This window comes from Penicillium rubens (genome assembly GCF_028828025.1).
Source record: "Penicillium rubens strain IBT 27055 chromosome Unknown utg000002l_segment0_segment0, whole genome shotgun sequence".
NCBI lineage: Eukaryota > Fungi > Ascomycota > Eurotiomycetes > Eurotiales > Aspergillaceae > Penicillium > Penicillium rubens.
In genome coordinates this window covers 3,508,609-3,526,224 of record NW_026890600.1, presented here as the reverse complement: position 1 = coordinate 3,526,224, position 17,616 = coordinate 3,508,609, and the positions used below count along the sequence as shown (strand labels likewise).

At 50.4% G+C, this 17,616-nt stretch overlaps 6 protein-coding genes across 6 annotated transcripts; 3 read left to right on the top strand and 3 right to left on the bottom strand.

Moving 5' to 3' along the window:
• Nucleotides 1-24: 24 nt before the first annotated feature.
• Nucleotides 25-3,363, top strand: N7525_003807 (putative capsular associated protein; the record flags this gene model as incomplete). The annotated part of the gene is made up of 7 exons (XM_002558735.2): nt 25-68; nt 135-193; nt 256-575; nt 640-1,053; nt 1,108-1,260; nt 1,315-1,739; nt 1,791-3,363. 7 exons carry the CDS (start codon nt 25-27, stop codon nt 3,361-3,363), a joined length of 2,988 nt encoding a protein of 995 aa, XP_002558781.2.
• A 549-nt stretch (nt 3,364-3,912) lies between these two features.
• Nucleotides 3,913-5,145, bottom strand: N7525_003806 (glycoside hydrolase family 16 protein; the record flags this gene model as incomplete). The annotated part of the gene is made up of 3 exons (XM_002558736.1): nt 3,913-4,657; nt 4,735-4,967; nt 5,020-5,145. The coding sequence occupies 3 exons, from the start codon at nt 5,143-5,145 to the stop codon at nt 3,913-3,915; spliced, it is 1,104 nt and encodes a 367-aa protein (XP_002558782.1).
• A 1,671-nt stretch (nt 5,146-6,816) lies between these two features.
• Nucleotides 6,817-11,735, bottom strand: N7525_003805 (CORVET complex membrane-binding subunit VPS8; the record flags this gene model as incomplete). The annotated part of the gene is made up of 3 exons (XM_002558737.2): nt 6,817-10,895; nt 10,949-11,381; nt 11,433-11,735. The coding sequence occupies 3 exons, from the start codon at nt 11,733-11,735 to the stop codon at nt 6,817-6,819; spliced, it is 4,815 nt and encodes a 1,604-aa protein (XP_002558783.2).
• A 958-nt stretch (nt 11,736-12,693) lies between these two features.
• Nucleotides 12,694-14,124, bottom strand: N7525_003804 (uncharacterized protein; the record flags this gene model as incomplete). Its single annotated transcript, XM_002558738.2, has 1 exon — nt 12,694-14,124. One exon carries the CDS (start codon nt 14,122-14,124, stop codon nt 12,694-12,696), a length of 1,431 nt encoding a protein of 476 aa, XP_002558784.2.
• Nucleotides 14,125-15,740: 1,616 nt separating this feature from the next.
• N7525_003803 (uncharacterized protein) lies at nt 15,741-16,783 on the top strand (the record flags this gene model as incomplete). The annotated part of the gene is made up of 2 exons (XM_002558739.2): nt 15,741-16,365; nt 16,422-16,783. The coding sequence occupies 2 exons, from the start codon at nt 15,741-15,743 to the stop codon at nt 16,781-16,783; spliced, it is 987 nt and encodes a 328-aa protein (XP_002558785.2).
• Nucleotides 16,784-17,285: 502 nt separating this feature from the next.
• On the top strand, nt 17,286-17,552 carry N7525_003802 (uncharacterized protein; the record flags this gene model as incomplete). Its single annotated transcript, XM_061212834.1, has 1 exon — nt 17,286-17,552. The coding sequence occupies one exon, from the start codon at nt 17,286-17,288 to the stop codon at nt 17,550-17,552; it is 267 nt and encodes an 88-aa protein (XP_061069855.1).
• Between the last annotated feature and the right edge of the window lie 64 nt (nt 17,553-17,616).

Genomic DNA, 17,616 nt, shown 5'->3' with positions numbered 1-17,616 from the left:
CGACCATAAAACGACTGGCGCAGTATGATCCAATTATCTTCCGATCTCGGGCTGAAGCTCTGTGTGGGGTGAGTACCTAGCAAGCTATCTCACATTATTGAAAACTTAAGCTCACGATCGCATTCCATGAGCAGAATATTCCTTTTGAGCTCGCTATTCCTTACTACCTCATACAATACCACATACGCTTTTGGTGAGTCGTCGCCGTGGGTATCAATGTCGTTCTCCAACTTGATCTGACTGTTGCGCCAATAGACCGCCCCATCAGTACATCTGTTCTGGTCTGCTTCCTCACGGGGCTCACTCTCTTGGTATGGAGTCGGTTCGTTTCAGTGGGGTCGTCGCCATCGTCGCCAACAAGTAAACGGCCCGCTATCCCCCTTGCGGAACAATTTGAGCTTCCTTCCCGCGCATCAACCTCCTCTTTCGCACTGGGCGATGTCGAGACTCGCCCTCGGGCACGGTTCCAACCCTGGTGGATAAAGCTCGCTCTTTTGTTGGGCTTGTGTGGCTTGCGGATCGAGTCGTTCCGCCAAGTAACCCGGAATACTGAATGCGCACCCGCTGGATACGCTGTAAGTTGCCAGATACCTTGGTTATCCATTGATTTCCATGCGACTAACACGGTGTCTTTGGCAGTACGCTATTCCTTTCGTCATCTCGCTTTATGACTACTGGCGCAACCATAGATCGCGACAAGTAGACAGATATGTCCCTACCCAACGATTCGAAAAGCTGCCGCTGCAGGTAGTCTACTCTGTTTCTCGCCGGAGCTTCTATTATCTTACGCAAAGTCGCTTCAGAGGTTTGATTGCGGCAGCATTTTTGTCGATTGGTGGTCTCTTCGCTTCATCGTTCTCGGCTGGGACTCGATCAACCTATGTCTGTCCGATCGTATTACATAGCGCATCGCGCCTTCGATCATACAGGCTGTTCAACCTGTTTGCTGATTCTATCATACTTATCGGTATTACCGAGCTATGTCAGATTGGCGCTCAATTCGATGATGCGCGCAGAAAACGAGCTTTGACGTTCCTTGGAACTGGTCTCTTGGTAGGTGGATAGCTACGATTGTGTTGGGACTATTTGTTCTGATAGTATTCCTAGGGTCTTTCTTTGGTCTGGAGTGTTATATCATTCTGGGTACCAGATAGCTCTCCTGAACTTGCCGGTCAACCCATGTTGGATCTAGAGTATTCGCGCGGCGCTTTCAGCCAGTCCGTGCTGGTTGTAATACTGGTATTGTCGGCCTGGCACATGGTTGGTCTTCCCAGCTCTCTATACTTATTTCTCTATCGGTGCTGATCCTTCTAGTTGCCGCATTTCGACATCCTTGGAGTGTCAATCATAGGCGGTTTCGTGATCGTATACTTCTCCTCTTTATCGGCCCTCACCGAACCATCACCCTTTCCATTTATCTCCCTAACTCACGCTGTTCTCCCGTTGGCTGCATCTTTGACGGGTACCCTTCTATTTCTTCTGGCGCGTGTGGTTCATGATGAAGAGCCAAAATTATACCGAACCAACGTTGCGATCCAAATATTGTTCGCCGTGTTATTTGGGATTAGTCTCGTTTTCGCAGTGAGCAAGCATCGTCTTGAGGATATGCACCCGATTGAATTCCTGATCAGTAATGGGCAAATTCAACATCACAACTATGTCGCCCAGGCGGCTAAGAGCAAGACCCTTGGAGATGCTGTCACCGAATACCGGAGGCGGTATAACCAGCACCCACCACCGTATGCTCTGATACCCATGTTTGTCGCACAACTCAACTAATATTCGTTTAGGGGCTTCGACGAATGGTATCGATATGCCACTAGCCGATCGTCAGCTATCATCGATGATTTCGATCAGATCTACCATGACCTACTTCCCTTCCGAGCGCTGGCTCCAGAGCACATCCGCGCAATGACACACGAACTGGCCACGAACCCTTTCAACGACCTTGGTGGGATCAGAATTCGCAATGGCACGGCCATGGTGCAAGAAGGCATCAAACCGACCCATGCATGGATGGTGGCGGGTGCTGCAGACATGATGAAAGACTTCGCCAAATATCTCCCAGATATGGACTTGGTATTCAATCTGAATGATGAACCACGTGTTGCAGTTCCCTGGGAGAAAATATCGATGCTGAACCGGCAGACTGGGATGCAAGAAATGATCTCTGAAAACCGCGTGGTGCAGACTTGGTCAACCAACCGAGAGGAGGGCTGGGCCCCGATTGAACCGGCCGATCAAACCAACATTACCGTATTCACTGACGGAGCGTGGAGGGGTGTTTTCGACCCTTATGTGAGCGCTGTCTGTCCGCCTTCATCAAAGGCGCGCTCTCAGCGAATCTGGAATCGCCATGACATCTGTCTGTCATGCGTGGCTCCCCATTCCATGGGCCAATTCCCCCTGGACTTCAATCTCGCTTCCGAAATCTGCCACCAACCTGACCTTGCCTTCCTCCACGGTCTCTTAATCTCCCCGGCTTCATTCAAAGTGTCGCAGGAACTTATCCCGGTATTCAGCCAGAGTGCTCTCACCGGATTTAACGACATCCTCTTCCCAAGTCCATGGAACTACATCGAGAAGGTAAAATATCAACCTACAAAGGAACACCCAGATCCAGAATACGGCCACAAAAAGAACTCCCTCTACTGGCTTGGCAGCACGTCAGAAGGCGTCAGCCGCTTCGGCGAGTGGAAAGGCATGCCACGCCAGCGCTTCGCGCACCTAATAAACAACAACACCAACAATCAAGTCTCCATCCTCCTCCCAGCAGACCCAAAGGAAAACTCCTTCCGCTACGAAATAATGGACGGCAGCGCCCCAACCTCAGACCTACATCTCCAAACCGCCGTGCACCTCGCCGACCCAATCGTCCGCTGCGGCGACTGCGACGAACAAGCCGCAGAATTAAGCACCGCAGGCTGGGCAGATTTCCAAGCACACTGGTCGCATCGCTTCCTCTTCGACCTCGACGGCGCAGGCTTCAGCGGCCGCTTCCTTCCCTTCCTGCACAGCCACAGCCTGCCCCTCAAAACAGGTCTCTTCCGCCAGTGGTTCGACTCCCGCGTCACCTCGTGGCTGCATTTCGTCCCTGTCGATATCCGTCTTCATGGGCTGTGGAGTACACTTGCGTACTTTGCAGGCGTGTCTGCTCCCGCGTCTGAGGAGAATGGTCCTAATGCCCCGAAGATGCGTATGAAGGCGCATGATCGGCAGGGGAAGTGGATTGCGGAAGAAGGACGGAAGTGGGCAAACACGGCGTTGAGGAAGGAGGATATGGAAATTTACTTCTTTCGGTTGCTCTTGGAGTGGGGTCGGCTTACGGATGATCAGCGCGATGTTCTTGGGTTTGGGCATTGATTTTGGTGCAATTGCATAAATTTCGGGGTTGAGGGTAATGTTAATGTTAATATGAATGTCAATAGATGCATATATTCAAATATCTAATCTTGTCTTGTCTGATTCATTCCACGTACCTAGGTACAGATGCTGAAGATCTTACCTTATGCCCGAGGTTGTATAGCCATCGTAGATCTACCCAGCGATTACAGTCCAGATGATATCTCTAAATGTCTTAAAAAAACAGAATAAGAACCATGCTCATTCATGATCATCATCGCCATTTCTCATTTCATCGTCGAGATAGAAGGGTATCCACAAAGTCATCGTCAAAGCATAAAGCATAAAGCGTATCAAACGCGCTCGTCCCCCCATAGCCGTGGACTAGCACAGGCGATTGGAGACCAGACGAGTAAAGAGACCATAAAACGAATGGAAATCAAGAGAAGCATACCGAAAAGAAAGGGTAAATCACGATCGAAATCGCAATCGAAATGCAAAACAGATCAAACCCATAACGCTCTCAACGCAGAAAACAATCCATCCACCCAGCACCATCACCATCACCACCTAAGCATGGCCATGTCCACGCTTGTGACGATAATGCTCCCGACGATGCTTCATCGAAGCCCTAGCGGAGAGACCATACCACGTCGAGGGATCCCAATTAACACCGACCTCATCCCCAGCACCCACGTCCTCACCCTCAGCACCACCCTTAGAACTAGCCGCATCCTGATAAACCTTAAGCGACCGCACACGCCAATAACTCTCCTGGAAAGCCGTGGGGTTATTCTGCACGTAGTCGACACACGACCAGGCGCGGCTGGCACAACTCGACGAACCCCAAACCGAGCCCGCCCAATCTCCACAGAATGTGATATCAAAGACGATCTGCAGATCATTGAATTTCGAGTCGATATTGCAGCCGCCGGCAAATCGTGCTGAGGGCGTGCCCCAGCCTGCCGGGTTGGGATTTCCGGATGAGATATCGGCCGGCACGGCGTAGGATGGGAAGAACCAGACTGATATGGCGGAGCCGGTCCATTCGGTGGCGTAGACGCCGCCTCCGACATTGTTGAAACCTGTACCGTAGGACTGCGTGCTGCCGTCTTGGATTACGCAGCCGCTGTTTGCGGATTGCCCGGGGGCTTGGACGTAGCAGTTTGGTGTCTCGAGGTTTCCTGTGAAGCCGCTGTTGTTGATTGTGCACCCGTTGCTGGTGTGCAGGGCCACTTGGTTTTGGGTTTGCTCGTTCACACCTTCGATAATGTCGATTTCGCCGTTGTTGGGCCAGTTGGGGCCGAGCATCCAGCTGCACGAGTTAGACTGTTCTTCTTTATTCTTCTTTCCTATTCCTAGGAAAGAGGAATTGGGATGTGGGCTTCTTACAAGGCAGGCCAGGTGCCGCATGTGCTGCTGGGCATATGGGCCAGGTCGAGAATAACAAGACCATGCTTGTAGGTGGCAGTACTCTCCAGGCGGACGCTCTGGCGACCAGGTCTGGTGGCGATGTTGGCGTGGTCGACGCCGATGTAGACGCCGTTCCCCGTGTTGATGAGACCGTTGCGCGAGGCAGTGCTACGGTCGACGTAGCTCACAAAGCCATTGGTGGGGTCGGTGTCCTATACATTGAATGAGACTTGTAGGTAAGACAAAAGGTTGGGATTAGCATACCGTGAAGAAGTTGAACTTGTCAAAAAAAGAGTCGGAGGCACCATAGTCGTCGCGCAGCGTGTATGCCGCGGAGGATACCTGAGCCAACAAGGCCAGAGCGGGCAGGATGGTCGAGAAAACGTGCATTGTGCCTAAATTCTAGGGTCGTTGTAGGATCTTTGCAAGGAGAAAGAGAAATTGGAAAGAGGAAGTCTGTCAAAGACTGGAGAAGGTCAAGTATTCCAGATACTGACCAAAATGGTAAAGAACAATAGGACGAAAGGAATGAATACAGATGAATAGAAAGAGACAATAGATATAAGCACAATATATATGAATGGTAGATATTGACCCCTCGCAAACGGGGGGAGGTGTGATCGATTTTATATTTGAGACGACTCCACTCCCCCCAGGAAAAGGACAAACGGAAAGATAATTTTAATTAATTTAATTAAATAAGGAAGAAAAATAAAGAAAAAGAAAAAGAATGGAACAACGTGATACATCCACCAGACACTACAATCGAAGACATGCGGCAAAAGGAGGGATGTTGAAACACCTACGAAATATCAGTCTGACATCTCCGAGCCATGAATCGGTGCTGTTAGTAAGCCATTTAGATAGGGCTTTCTGATTGAACTAGTCTAGTCTGGAATGTATTCATATTAACATTTAGAGTAGATTGCACGGCAATATAACCCTGTGTCTATACACCTGAGCAGTACCTAGGTACCTAGATATACAAGATAGTAGTCTAATCGGGTTTAACAATATCGGATCCATGGATATCTCAAGCGCTAAAACCAACCTTAAATGTTTCGGATTTATAGAAAAAGAACACAAACACAAGAGAAAAAGAAGATCAAACCAGTGCTGTAACTATCCAGAGCCAATCAGAATGGTTACCGCCAACATCTAAGGTTTGTATAGTAGCAAAAGGGAAAAGTAGGACGGCGATAGGCCAACGGCTGTTTGAAGGATCTCGGCCATCAAGCTTTTTTGGGCTTTTTGAGGCTTTATTTTTATTTTCTTTTTATGTTTCAATTGTCGCCTGTTCTTCGACAAGTGAAGAGTCAGATCCGGAATCTGAGAAGTAGAAATATGAAGTGGACTATTGGAATCCAGTTGTGATCACCAGGTCTCTCGACCATTTTAAGGTACTCAAACATAAGTAGCCGTGCATACAGATATGCCCGTGCCAATACTTAGTTCTATGTACCTCCGTAAATGATCAGTTCGCACGGAGATCCTACCCAGAACCGATACCGAAGATGCTGAAATGACAGTGTCATCCTGAGAATCACCAAACCCATACACCATCTGTCGTAGATCACTGCCAAAAGTAAAGAACACCAGACCACCTATCGAAATAACACGATCACACAGTCCAGAACTGACCTGGACATAACACGAAAAGGGAAAAACAACAACGTGCCATATCTGAACCCTGCAACAGGGCCGAATGATAATCCGGAGTAGGGATCCTCATCCGATCACATTGGGAGTACAGGTTGTGCCAAGCGTATGTCATGAAGAATGAGCTGAACAGCCGAAGCGGAGAACTTATCACCTGTTCCCACGGAAGACAGAAGTATTAGTAGTGATGTCCTCTAGCAGGGATAGACCTGGCTCTAATATCACATTACATTAAAGTTCGGGGTTAAAAAAGAAGAAAATGAGAATGGCTATATGCAAGAGGATCGTGTCTCATCTAGGGATACCCCCGAACAGCCTATAATAGGAAAAAGCAAAGAGATAGGAAAAACGTAACAAAAGAATATCCCTAGACACAAAGGAAATAATCATCCCCACCGTCCCTCAGAAACTATGTACAGGTCGGGCAGAACAGCTCGGCCCCTGTCCAGTCGGGCAAATGGTCGCGCCGAAACGCGGTCTCAGCGGGTCGGGCCCTGGCACTGATAGCGTCCAGCACGCAGCGTCGGTGGTAGAGGTGTCGGCAGGCGAAAACGACAACGGGTTCTGGGGGCTGTCTGCGACTGTAGTCGCAGTGCTAGATCCTGCCCCAGCCTCAGCGTGGCAATGCTCGTGATCATGGTCAGCGTTCGCACCAGACATACCACCACGATCGCCATGCTCGCGATGAGCGAGGACATGTGCGTGTCCATGCGCACCGCCCGCATCTAGATGGGACATATGACCAACTCCGACATCAGCAGCCTTGCCCTTCCCGCGGTCGGACGGGTTGTAGCCGTCCTCATTGCGCCTCGCGATGCGATGGGCGTAGACCTCGGCGCGTCGCGCTTCCCATGTGGACCAATGCGCTTCGCCAACGCTGGGGCCCCAGATGCGGCTGCGGCAGATTTCGCAGACGTGGCCGCGGGGCCGCCAGCCTTGCTGGCGTAGACGGGAGACTTCGTCGACGTGGACGAAGAGGTCGCGGTCAAGCATGCCGTTTGCGAGGGTTAGGAGAGATTTCTCGTAGGAGTAGGCGGAGAAAATGGAGGCTAGCACGGCGCGCAGCTCGAGGAGGGAGGGGGACCAGGTTGCGGCGCGGGTGAGGAATGCGCGTAGAATGCGGAGGAAGGATATGTCTGTTCGTTCGGTTGTGGTTGGGCTGCTTTTTACTGTGCTTGCTAGGAGGGCTGTGAAGACTTGCTGGACGAGGGCACGGAACGCTGTTGTTAGGCGGCCGCTTTCGCCAGCGAGGGAGTCTGTTGGTTGGGCGGGGAGGCTTATTTGGGCGTTGTTCCCTTGTATGAAGGCGAAGACATTGCTTGCGATGCGGACCACGGCTTCGATGTGGTCGAGCCAGAGGAGTTCGTCGAAGGCTAGAGGCTGGTCAAGGGTTGGCGCATTGCGTTTGCCGTTGGTGCTTCCTGTGCGAGACTGCTTGGCTGTCTTAGTTTGGCCCTGGCAGAGCCACGTTCCGACGCCAGCATACTTGTTCAGTGACTCGATCAAGTCGTCGATTGCCTCGGCAGTAGTCGCTGAGTCGGGGCTATCGCGCACGCTCTGGAGAATGCCTACCAGACCGGATTCGAGGGTGCCCAAGTGCGCGACAAGACGGTCAAGGGCCTCGCGGACTTGGCCCTGTCGGGCGAGGAGGATGACGGCAGCATCGATGGCTCCGCTTTCCTCGATGGATGGGAGCAGTTCCTCCAGGTGGATGTCACCGACTCGCAATCCGTCAACGAAATCTGCGACATGAGACGGGTTGTATTTGCACAAGAGCTGCACGTAGCGCTCGATCATCCAGTTTTCAACACCGGGCGAATATCTGGTGTCTGCAGTTTGAGCCTGCGGCTCGACTAGGACTAGCAAGTACTGATACTGTTTCTGGGGATCGTCTTCTAGAACCCGCAAAAACGTAGAGTGTGTGTCCGGGGCCAGGTCTTGCATCGTCCGTGCAGCGTGCGTCACATCAATTGCAGCTATCTCCCGGGCATGCTCCTTGACTACGTCCACTACATCGCGTCTCTGTTTCTTGCCAAGCCCGGAGCTTGGACGGAGGCAGTCCTGTAGGCAGGTGAAGATAGCGTCGCGGTCGCTCGGATCCTCCAGGTAAGTCATAACCAACAGGGGATATTGCTTCTCCGAGCGGTAGGTCGACTTGAGAATCCGGAAAAAGCGTGCCTCTTTAAATAGAGGGATCATGCTCTGGATATCTGGTGGGTGATAAAAGGACAGCAGATACTCTGCACTCAATTCGCAATCCTCTGCCATTTCCTGCTCGGGATATTGGCATACACGCACCAGAACCTGATGGAGGGTTGTGCCAGAAAGGAGAATATACTGAGGATATTTAGGAAGATTGCGCGCAACAAACATATCCAGGTAGATGATATCAAAAGGCGTGAAAAGATCGCCGGTCATGACTTGCAGCAAAATGCTGACGAGGTACTGCCGATTGATCAACATGTCCGACGTCGAGATATCCTCGCTCTCAGGCTCATTTAGGAAGCTGTCCTCAAATGCCTCGTTGAGCATGCTCATGAAGCTGGAAGCATCAAACTTGAGCATGGCTCGAAGCTGAGAGAAGGAGTCTGCCTCGTTGGTATCTCCAGGTACCGTACCTGACACACGGCCAGAGAAGAGGAATTGGTACAAGTCTGTTTTGGCTCGTGTGGCTTCAGCCTCATCCATGTCGTCTCCGGTGGGATAGATGCGACCAGTCAAGATAAATGACAAATAGGGAAACATCTTCATCGCATTGTTCTGCCGTCTCATTTCAATCGCATAGTCACCGTTGACCAAGGGCTGAGGCTGGGAAGGAATCATATGTAGTAGTTCTTCCAGTGGTCCAACATAATCCATCAAACAGCGGTTCCATACATATATAAAGGCATCGTAAAGATTGTGCTGCTTACACAGCGTGGTGACTTGATCGATGTCCATTGTGGTAGTATCAAGAAGACAGATGATCTCCTCCAAGCGACCGGCCGAGTGAGTTCCAATGAAATGGTTAATCAACGCCTTGACCGCGATCGGAGGTAGTGATCGCAGAGTTCCATCGACGATGCGTGGTTCGAGGGCATCCAGGAAAATGCCCGCCGAATCTTGCTCCTCATACCAGTTGAAGACTTCCTCCCATAGGAACTCTTCGTCGCTCATGTAGACACAGGCCGCGATAGAAACTTCTGCAAGCTCCTCCAGCTGCTGGTTCTCTAGTCGGCCATTGCTTGCTTCGGAATTTCGACCAAAAGCATACTTGAGGGATGCGGAGATCATTTCCAAAAGCTTTTCTTGCACAATGGGCTGTCGCAAAACATCCTCTTCCGGGAGCCCAACCGTCAGCTTTTCCGATTCGCCCGTATAGTAAGAAGTTGCTAGTCGAATGGCCCCAATGAAGTCACCGGCCTCCATAAGCGCCAGCAAGCGATCGGCCCAATTTGAGAGATTGCCTACCAGGGCTTCGTTATAACCAAGCAAGAACAAGCGCCCTTTATAAGAACGGAAACTCATATGGAATGCATCTGCTACTACTCCATGCATCGAGTCATCCTCCTCGTCAAGCTGTTCAACTAGCGAATGAAGCTGTGACGAGAAGAGATCAGTGTGATATATGTGTCTGTTGGCGAGATCGACTGAGTCGGTAACATGCATGGAATAATCCTCGATTATGAGTAGCCGCTGCGTTATTGTGAACACCGCGAGCACTGAACGACTGAGCCACTGAACAGCCACAATGGCTTCATCTGCTCTCCATCTGCTGCGCGCTCTGAAGACAAGACTGGGAGGCTTGTCTTTGTCTGCAGGTTCGTCCGACTCGGCCTCTGAGACTTCGAGAACAGTCAAAACATTTGACCAGCAGTAGACAAGCTTCGTGTTTGAAGTTTGGGTGTCTTTTCCCTTCAGTCGAATAGCTGGAAACCATGCCAAGGCGCCGGTCAAAGCACTGTGCGCGGGAACTTCTTTGGGTCTCGGTGCTTTGTGCTGGGTTTGTGCCACTGGTGTGGTGGACACAATAACAAGAAGATAGGGTGTCAGCATAGCAACGAGGCCCAAAGAATCGGTGGGTTGCTCTACGTTGCCGAGTGGCAGAGGAGAGAAAGCAAGAACAGAGCTAGGCTTCCGCCGCTTGACCTCTGCCGCTGCCTGGGGATATCGACCTAGAATTCGAGTGGTCTTGACTGTTCGCCCTACTGCACCCATTCCTCTTGTTGCCAGGTGTGAGAACGACATGCCCCGTGTGTCAGCCGAGACCAGCGCGGTTCGTCTGGTGCCAAGAAAGCCGATATGAATGACCGCAGATCCTGAAAGATGACCATCAGATATTCTAGTCTCGGTTTGATTGGCCGGGATTGGCGGGATATGAAGGAAAGGCTTTGCTGAGCGCGAAATTTCCCAGGTAAAGATATCGCCCGAGTCATGACCCCCAGCAACGGTAGAATGGTCTGCGGAAAGTGCTAGAGATGTAACAGCACCACACTCAACGGCTAGGCGATCATCAGTACAATGAGCCAGAGGTCGTAGAATTCTCTTGACAAACCTGGTGTACCCGTTCCAATAATAGTCTTCAGGCTTTGCTGATAGTCGAACACGAGAATAATACCCTTGGACGTGCCTATTACAATAGACGTGGATACCGCAAGGCAAGTTGGCCGTCCGAAATTGCGCTTCCCGATTTCCGAGAACGCCTGCCCGGTGATCTTCCGCAGCTTCGTCCATCGCACAACTTCCCAAGGCCCCTGGAGCGGTTCGGCTTCGGTTTCCGGAGTCGGGGAAAGCTGGCTGGTTATCGAAGACTGCCGGGAGTGAAGATGTGCTAGGAATGGCGAGCCGGCTCTCGACACACTTTGCGGGGATGAGGACAACCGGGACTGGAAGCGAAGGTCAAAGGGGCGACGGGCCGGGCTTGGGCTGACTCGCGGAGATCCGCGGAGCGCGAGAGGACTGCTACTCAAGGAGGACGGAACAGAGCCCTGTAATTAATCAGCTAGCTATCCAGATTATGCGCCAATCGTACCACTAACATGTAGCGATGGGGAATCGTCGGGGTTTGACCCAGTTCCATCCACGCTCCCTGTCGCGGTCCAGTCCGCATGCCGCGGCGGAGGGGTTTCTGGGTAACTGAGATAATTCCGTCGCGCTGTCTTCTCGGAATCCTGGTCCTCCGCATCGTCTATCGTGTCCAATTCCTCTTCCGCTGGTTCCTGCGGGGAAGGTAAGGTTTGATCGAGGGCGCCATGGTCGGGTTGTCTGGGATCGTCTTCCTGGCCTAGGTCAAGCTCATCTTCGCGCGACCAACCCTCACTGCCCTCAGCCATCGAGCTCATGAGCGAGATCTCCGAATGACCATTGCTCCGCGTTATGTAGCTTGGGTGGAGACGAGGCCGAATCAGCGAAGGCGTGTTGCGGGAGGACGATTGTCGAGTTGATTAGGAGGTTCGGGTAATAGGAGGGGGATTATGGGGTACTGCAATATAGCCCTGGAGACCAAATGGAGTTGTCGAGCTTGAGGGGTATGAACACAGTGGAGAATGTGAGTTCGGAGCTCCGTTGGGTCGGGGCCGTTTTAGGGGCGGAACACCAGCCACAAGTGGCTGCCAGGTACATCCACATGTCGGCGATCTATTTCTCTCCTCTCTTGTCAATCCACAACAGCTCGAGACCTACGAAGTAACTATCTTTCTCCTTTTTTGCTTCATCGTGCCCATCTTAACACAGTTACACATTCAAGCAAACTTCAACTCATTTTAATCAACCGCAAAAATACTACCACTCGCGTAGCCCCGTCCCATTCGTCTGCTAAATATTGATTCCGTCGTCGTCCCGATCACAGAAAGCTAACTCGGGTTAAAACTAGAGTTCAAGGGCGAGATAATATAAGGTCTGATAAATAAAGGCTTCTCACCTAGTCCTAACGGCAGATTAAAACAACGCTGAGGGGAAACAACTCGGATCAAGACTATCGAAGACTATCGATGTCGAATAACTGAGGACAGAGCACCAACGAAGGAGGAAATGGACAAGATTGTAAACATAAACAGTGAGGTGGCATTTCAAGGTTCTGGACTGGTAGGTTCCAATAGTGAGAGCATCTGTACTATATTATAGGTCCTATACTTCTGTTTCAACTTTCGATATTTCATATGTCCCCTAATGTCTTATAATCCATGTACGACACATGCAGTAGCGCTTTCTCGAGAAGAGTATATATTACCAAAATCCGAAAAGCCCGCCCGATATCATAAAAATCTAGTGTAATCCGCGAATATTAATAGGTCGTTTGAACTAGACTTCGGCGTGTGTGGAGGCTGTACTAGGAGTTGAAGCCCACTGGAAGAGGGGATCGTTCGAAAGACACTCCATCGCGGCTCTTTCCAAAATCCATCGCAATCTCCAGCATGGATACGGCGATGCAGTGTCAGACGGAAGGTTAGGCATTATCCAACAATAACCAGGTTGTGTATCGAAATGCAAGTCGAACAATTCAAGATCTCCGAGTGGCCCAAAGTTTCCATAAGGCTTTGCTGACTTGATATCAGATACGAGGAAATTCACTCCCCACCCAGGTCGGAATGAACTCCAATCTTGTTCGCGGGACATCCTTGCGATTATTCCCTCCGTATACTCCTTGTCCAGGCGTCCGGATACTTCCTGAAGAGACTGGGCAACATTGCAGACCCGCCACATATCCTCCGCCCCTACCGGACTGAGAGACTCCGGGACATGAATATTTTGCAAGGATTCGGGCGGGGGATGCGCATAGCCATCACACTTGACTTGGGTGGCGCCGATAGTACTGCCAAGATATCCCCGACGTAAATTGAGTGCCTTTCGAAGATTTTCCACAATGAACATATCGGATGAGAGGTGCGGCTCATCGGGGAAAGCCCTCAGGCGGGCCCGGTTGCTACAAATTCCCAGCAGCGCGCTGACGAGCAAACCCGGTCGAAGAGACGTCTCGGAAAGATCCTTCCTGTACTTCTCGGGAAGAGACTGTAAGGTCGAATTGCAGGCGTCGAGCAGTATGTTTATCTTTTGGGCATCGAATACATGACTAGAACCGATGGGCACTCGACCATAATCTGTGGGTACTTTATCTTCGCTTGTTGTGGTAGGCAAGCTCGTCCATTGAACATCCCGCGGTGTGGCTGTAGATGCAACTTGCTCGATATGCTGTCTTATTTCTTCCTGCGCTTGTGTAGTTGTGAATGGACCCGTGGCATTTAAATCGCGACAGAATGAGGAGAAAGTACGGAACAAAGCGAAGATCCCTGACCCGTCCATTACTCGGTGATCAAAACACAAGACCAGGTGTACGTTGTCTTCTATTACATGAGCCTTCAGCCGTAGCACAGGAGAAGGGTTACGTGGTGGGGAGACGACTGGGAACGGCATCAAGGAAGTGTTGAATTTCCCATCCACGGTGATTGCGGTGGGCTCCGTATGATGTTGAGTGACTATAATAGGGCACTCTTCAAGCTCGGCAGCGGTGGAAGGCCGCACCTGAAGTGCGTTGCTTTTACCATCTCGCTGGGTAGAGGGTACTACCATGCCACTCAGGAAGGGAAATTTGGAGAACACACAAGATCCTGCATCCTCCATTCGCTGAAGGGCCTCCACGCGGTTCTTGCCAACCAAATTAAACGTGAGAGACATAGTAAAATGCCCCGGAGGTGAAAGTTGGTCCAACGGAGTAAGGTTGTAGGGTTGGAACATCTTTGCAGAATCCAATTTTCTCGAAGGTTGGGTTCTTTGACTAAGTCGACTTCGTTGGATGACGGTACTCTGTATAGAGCGAATGTAGATAGGCCTGGTCAAGCGGGGGACGCGATGCATTCTCGATACTGGTATGGGCACTTAAATTCTTTGAAAGTCTCGAATTCTGCCTGCGCATTTGGAATACCTCATCCTATATGTAGTTGAGGGATGTTTACTATTCCGTACTACACCTCATGCATGGTATCTAAAAGCGAATTATAGTGCACTTTTTGCGTCGCTCCAAGGTCGAGGAACAGGATTTACTTTTGAGGTGCTGAGGTCATAGCCATTAATGTTGTAGCATTAAACCGAATGTTCCTTTTGGAGGAATGCACTGGGTTTCTAGTTCTGTGCTGGTGCATTCTAGCTTTCCCGTATAAAGAAAGACAGACGTTTGTATTGGCACGATGAGATAACTTGTATTACAATTAAGCTTGATTAGTACTTTATGCAAAGTACTGCATGAAGATCATCTCTGATTTTCCGTGACGCCAGTCCGATCGAGGATTCCCAACAAGCATTGTTAATGCAGTGATACAATATGAAGGGCCCAAAAAGACACGCGACATAAAACCATGTAACTTTGAATGCACCGGACTTGATTCGGTTTGCCAATGCATATTTGAAGCTTCAGAGGGAAGGCTGTGCGGCAATTGCGTTCGAGACTCGATACCATGAAAGGTACTCTGAATGGATTAAGCAACCCTGAATGTGGTGGGGTAGGTGTACTATCTATCTGGACATAAAGTAGGATATTCGCTCATCATAGCACCGTATCAACTTACCGGTCATTGGTCATGTCAATGACAACCAACCTCCATATTACCTTGATATGCATACTAAGGTCGCATCAGTTATGCAACAAGCCTAATCTCGCCCAAGCAACGATCATCCACGTTTGTGAATGCAACTGGCTCAGCAGTACATTAGGGGATCAGACGATTCGGTAGGGCCAGGAAGCTTTTGCCAGAATGGACATAAAAGGGCTGCTATTTTCTCTTCTAGTGCGATAACTATACTTTATTGCTGCCACGGGACATCATGAAAAGCGTTCATCCTGTTCGGTTGCGAACAATTCACGTTTTACCCGCACAGGAGGTACTAGCGAGGTCATGCAACGCCAAAGATGTCCTATCTCAAATCACTTGAATAAATAGAGAAGACTTAAAATCAAATTATCTGAGGAACACCCCGGAAAGACCGGGGTGACTATCGACGAGGCCTGCTATTGGTGCGTGGTCGCGGTCACGAGACTGGATATTCACGATCATCCATGGAGATTTCACCAGCACTATGTGTTAGATTCGACGTGATTATGGTCAGTTTCAGTTTTCTTTGCTTTAGATATCTGATTTGGTCATGACCCAACATGTGGAATGTATACAGGAAAGGGCAGCTGATATGACTCTCGCGGGGCAGCTGTTTCTTCTGCGTGACCGGAAGCACCAGGGGTTTATCACGGTATCTACAGGGATAGGAAAAGGAAAAATGCCTGCGAGCATAAAAGGTGGACCAGTGCCCCTTCGCGCCTTCTGGATCAGAACAAAGTATAGCCTAAAGCGAATCAGAGGGCAATGACCAAAATCAACCAACGACTGGCAGGTGCAATGCTACGTGCTCTCCTATTCCTCCAGCCTATGCTGGCAGTGTCAGGGACGGACACATTAGTACAGCGAGCATCTCAGTCCTCAGCATATATATCTTCCCCATCGATGTCGACTCGAGCCGCAACATGCAACGGCCACTCAGAGTACTGCACCCGCTCCTACTCGAATATTACATTTATAGGCTCCCACGACTCCGCCTTTGTCGGACCCTTACCCCAACAGAACCAAAATATCGACATAGAAGCCCAACTCGACATGGGGATCCGGTACCTGCAAGTGCAAACACACCGCTCCGTCATTGATGAGAACGTCATAGAGCTGTGCCATACATCATGCTTGCTTGAAGATGCAGGACCTCTCAAAGAATATTTGGAGACTATTAAAAACTGGTTGGATGCAAATCCGAACGAAGTTGTCACTCTCCTCTTAACAAACGGAGACTCGGTACCAATCACCGAGTTTGGAGACACCTTCTCCAGCAGCGGGATTTCCAACTATGCCTACGTTCCCTCCGAAAATCCGCTATCAATTACAGACTGGCCCACACTGGGTGATATGATCTCCAGCGGAAAGCGATTGGTCGTATTTCTGGGTAAGAAGCACCTGTCATAAATGCATAGGCCATACATTAAGACTGATAATTTCCAGACTACGGCGCCGACACTACAAAAGTGAACTTCATTCAAGATGAGTTCGCGTACTACTTCGAGACAGCCTACGGTGTCACAGACGCCTCTTTCCCGAACTGCAGCATCGACCGGCCCTCTGGTGCTGCCGCGACGGGCCGTATGGGCATAGTCAACCACTTCCTTGATGTCGATGTTCTAGGCATAAAGATTCCAGCCCGCCACGAGGCAGACAATACTAATGCTGCGACGGGGCCTGGTAGTATTGGCGCCCAGGCGGCACTATGTGCCGGGCTGTATGGGTATGCGCCTAATGTGGTGCTGGCGGACTTCGTAGATAAGGGGGATGTTATTACGGCCCAGAAGAATCTGAATGGGTTGTAGATCGGGTGTTAGAGTCATGTTGTGGTATAGCCATAAGTATACATATGTACCAATGCCTGGCACTTGAAACCATCCCTTTCCCTATTAGTTCACCACTTGCCGCGTTTTGATCACTAAGTAAAATTGATAATAGAGGCCTACCCAAATGGACGGAAAGTTGTACATGTCAAAGGTTGGTCTAAATAGGAGTTTCAACAGCGTCTTCAATACAGCCGACAAGACCTGCTCCCAGAAACTGCGTCCAATTAGGTCCTGCGTGAAATGGTAGAATACGTATGTTCATCATTACAATGGTCGGACCCTTCTAAATAAAACGGCCTTTCTTGGCTAACCAGTTCTCAACATGGTTGAAGCAAGTGACAACGGTATTTCCAAACTCTCCAGGGAAAGACTCGCAAGCAGTGCAAGTGTCTATAGTGTGCTGAGCACCCTCAACAAAAGCGATGGTGGTGTCATTGCTGCCAGCAGCTAGGTGAAGCTTCTCGGCATTAAGGTACTCATAATGACCGGTCATGCCCATCGTGAGCAGGGGAACACTAACGCCCCTGATAGAAGCGACGGGCGCAAGGTTGCTGGAAGCATAGTCGATTCCATCTATACCGTCAGCGCGGAGGTTGTAATCGTCTCCAACGCGAATGGCAAACGTCGAGAGGTAGCGCTTGACGGTGGTCTTAAGGGCACCGCCCTCCCATTGGTCGGCGAAAGACTTGAAGTTGGCGGGAACACGGACGGAGCGGACGACTTGGGTAGTGGTTCCGTTCTTGTGTAGTAGAGGCCATGCGTGAGTGGTGTGAGCGAGATAGCGAGTATCCTGGGCAAAGAATAGATTGTTG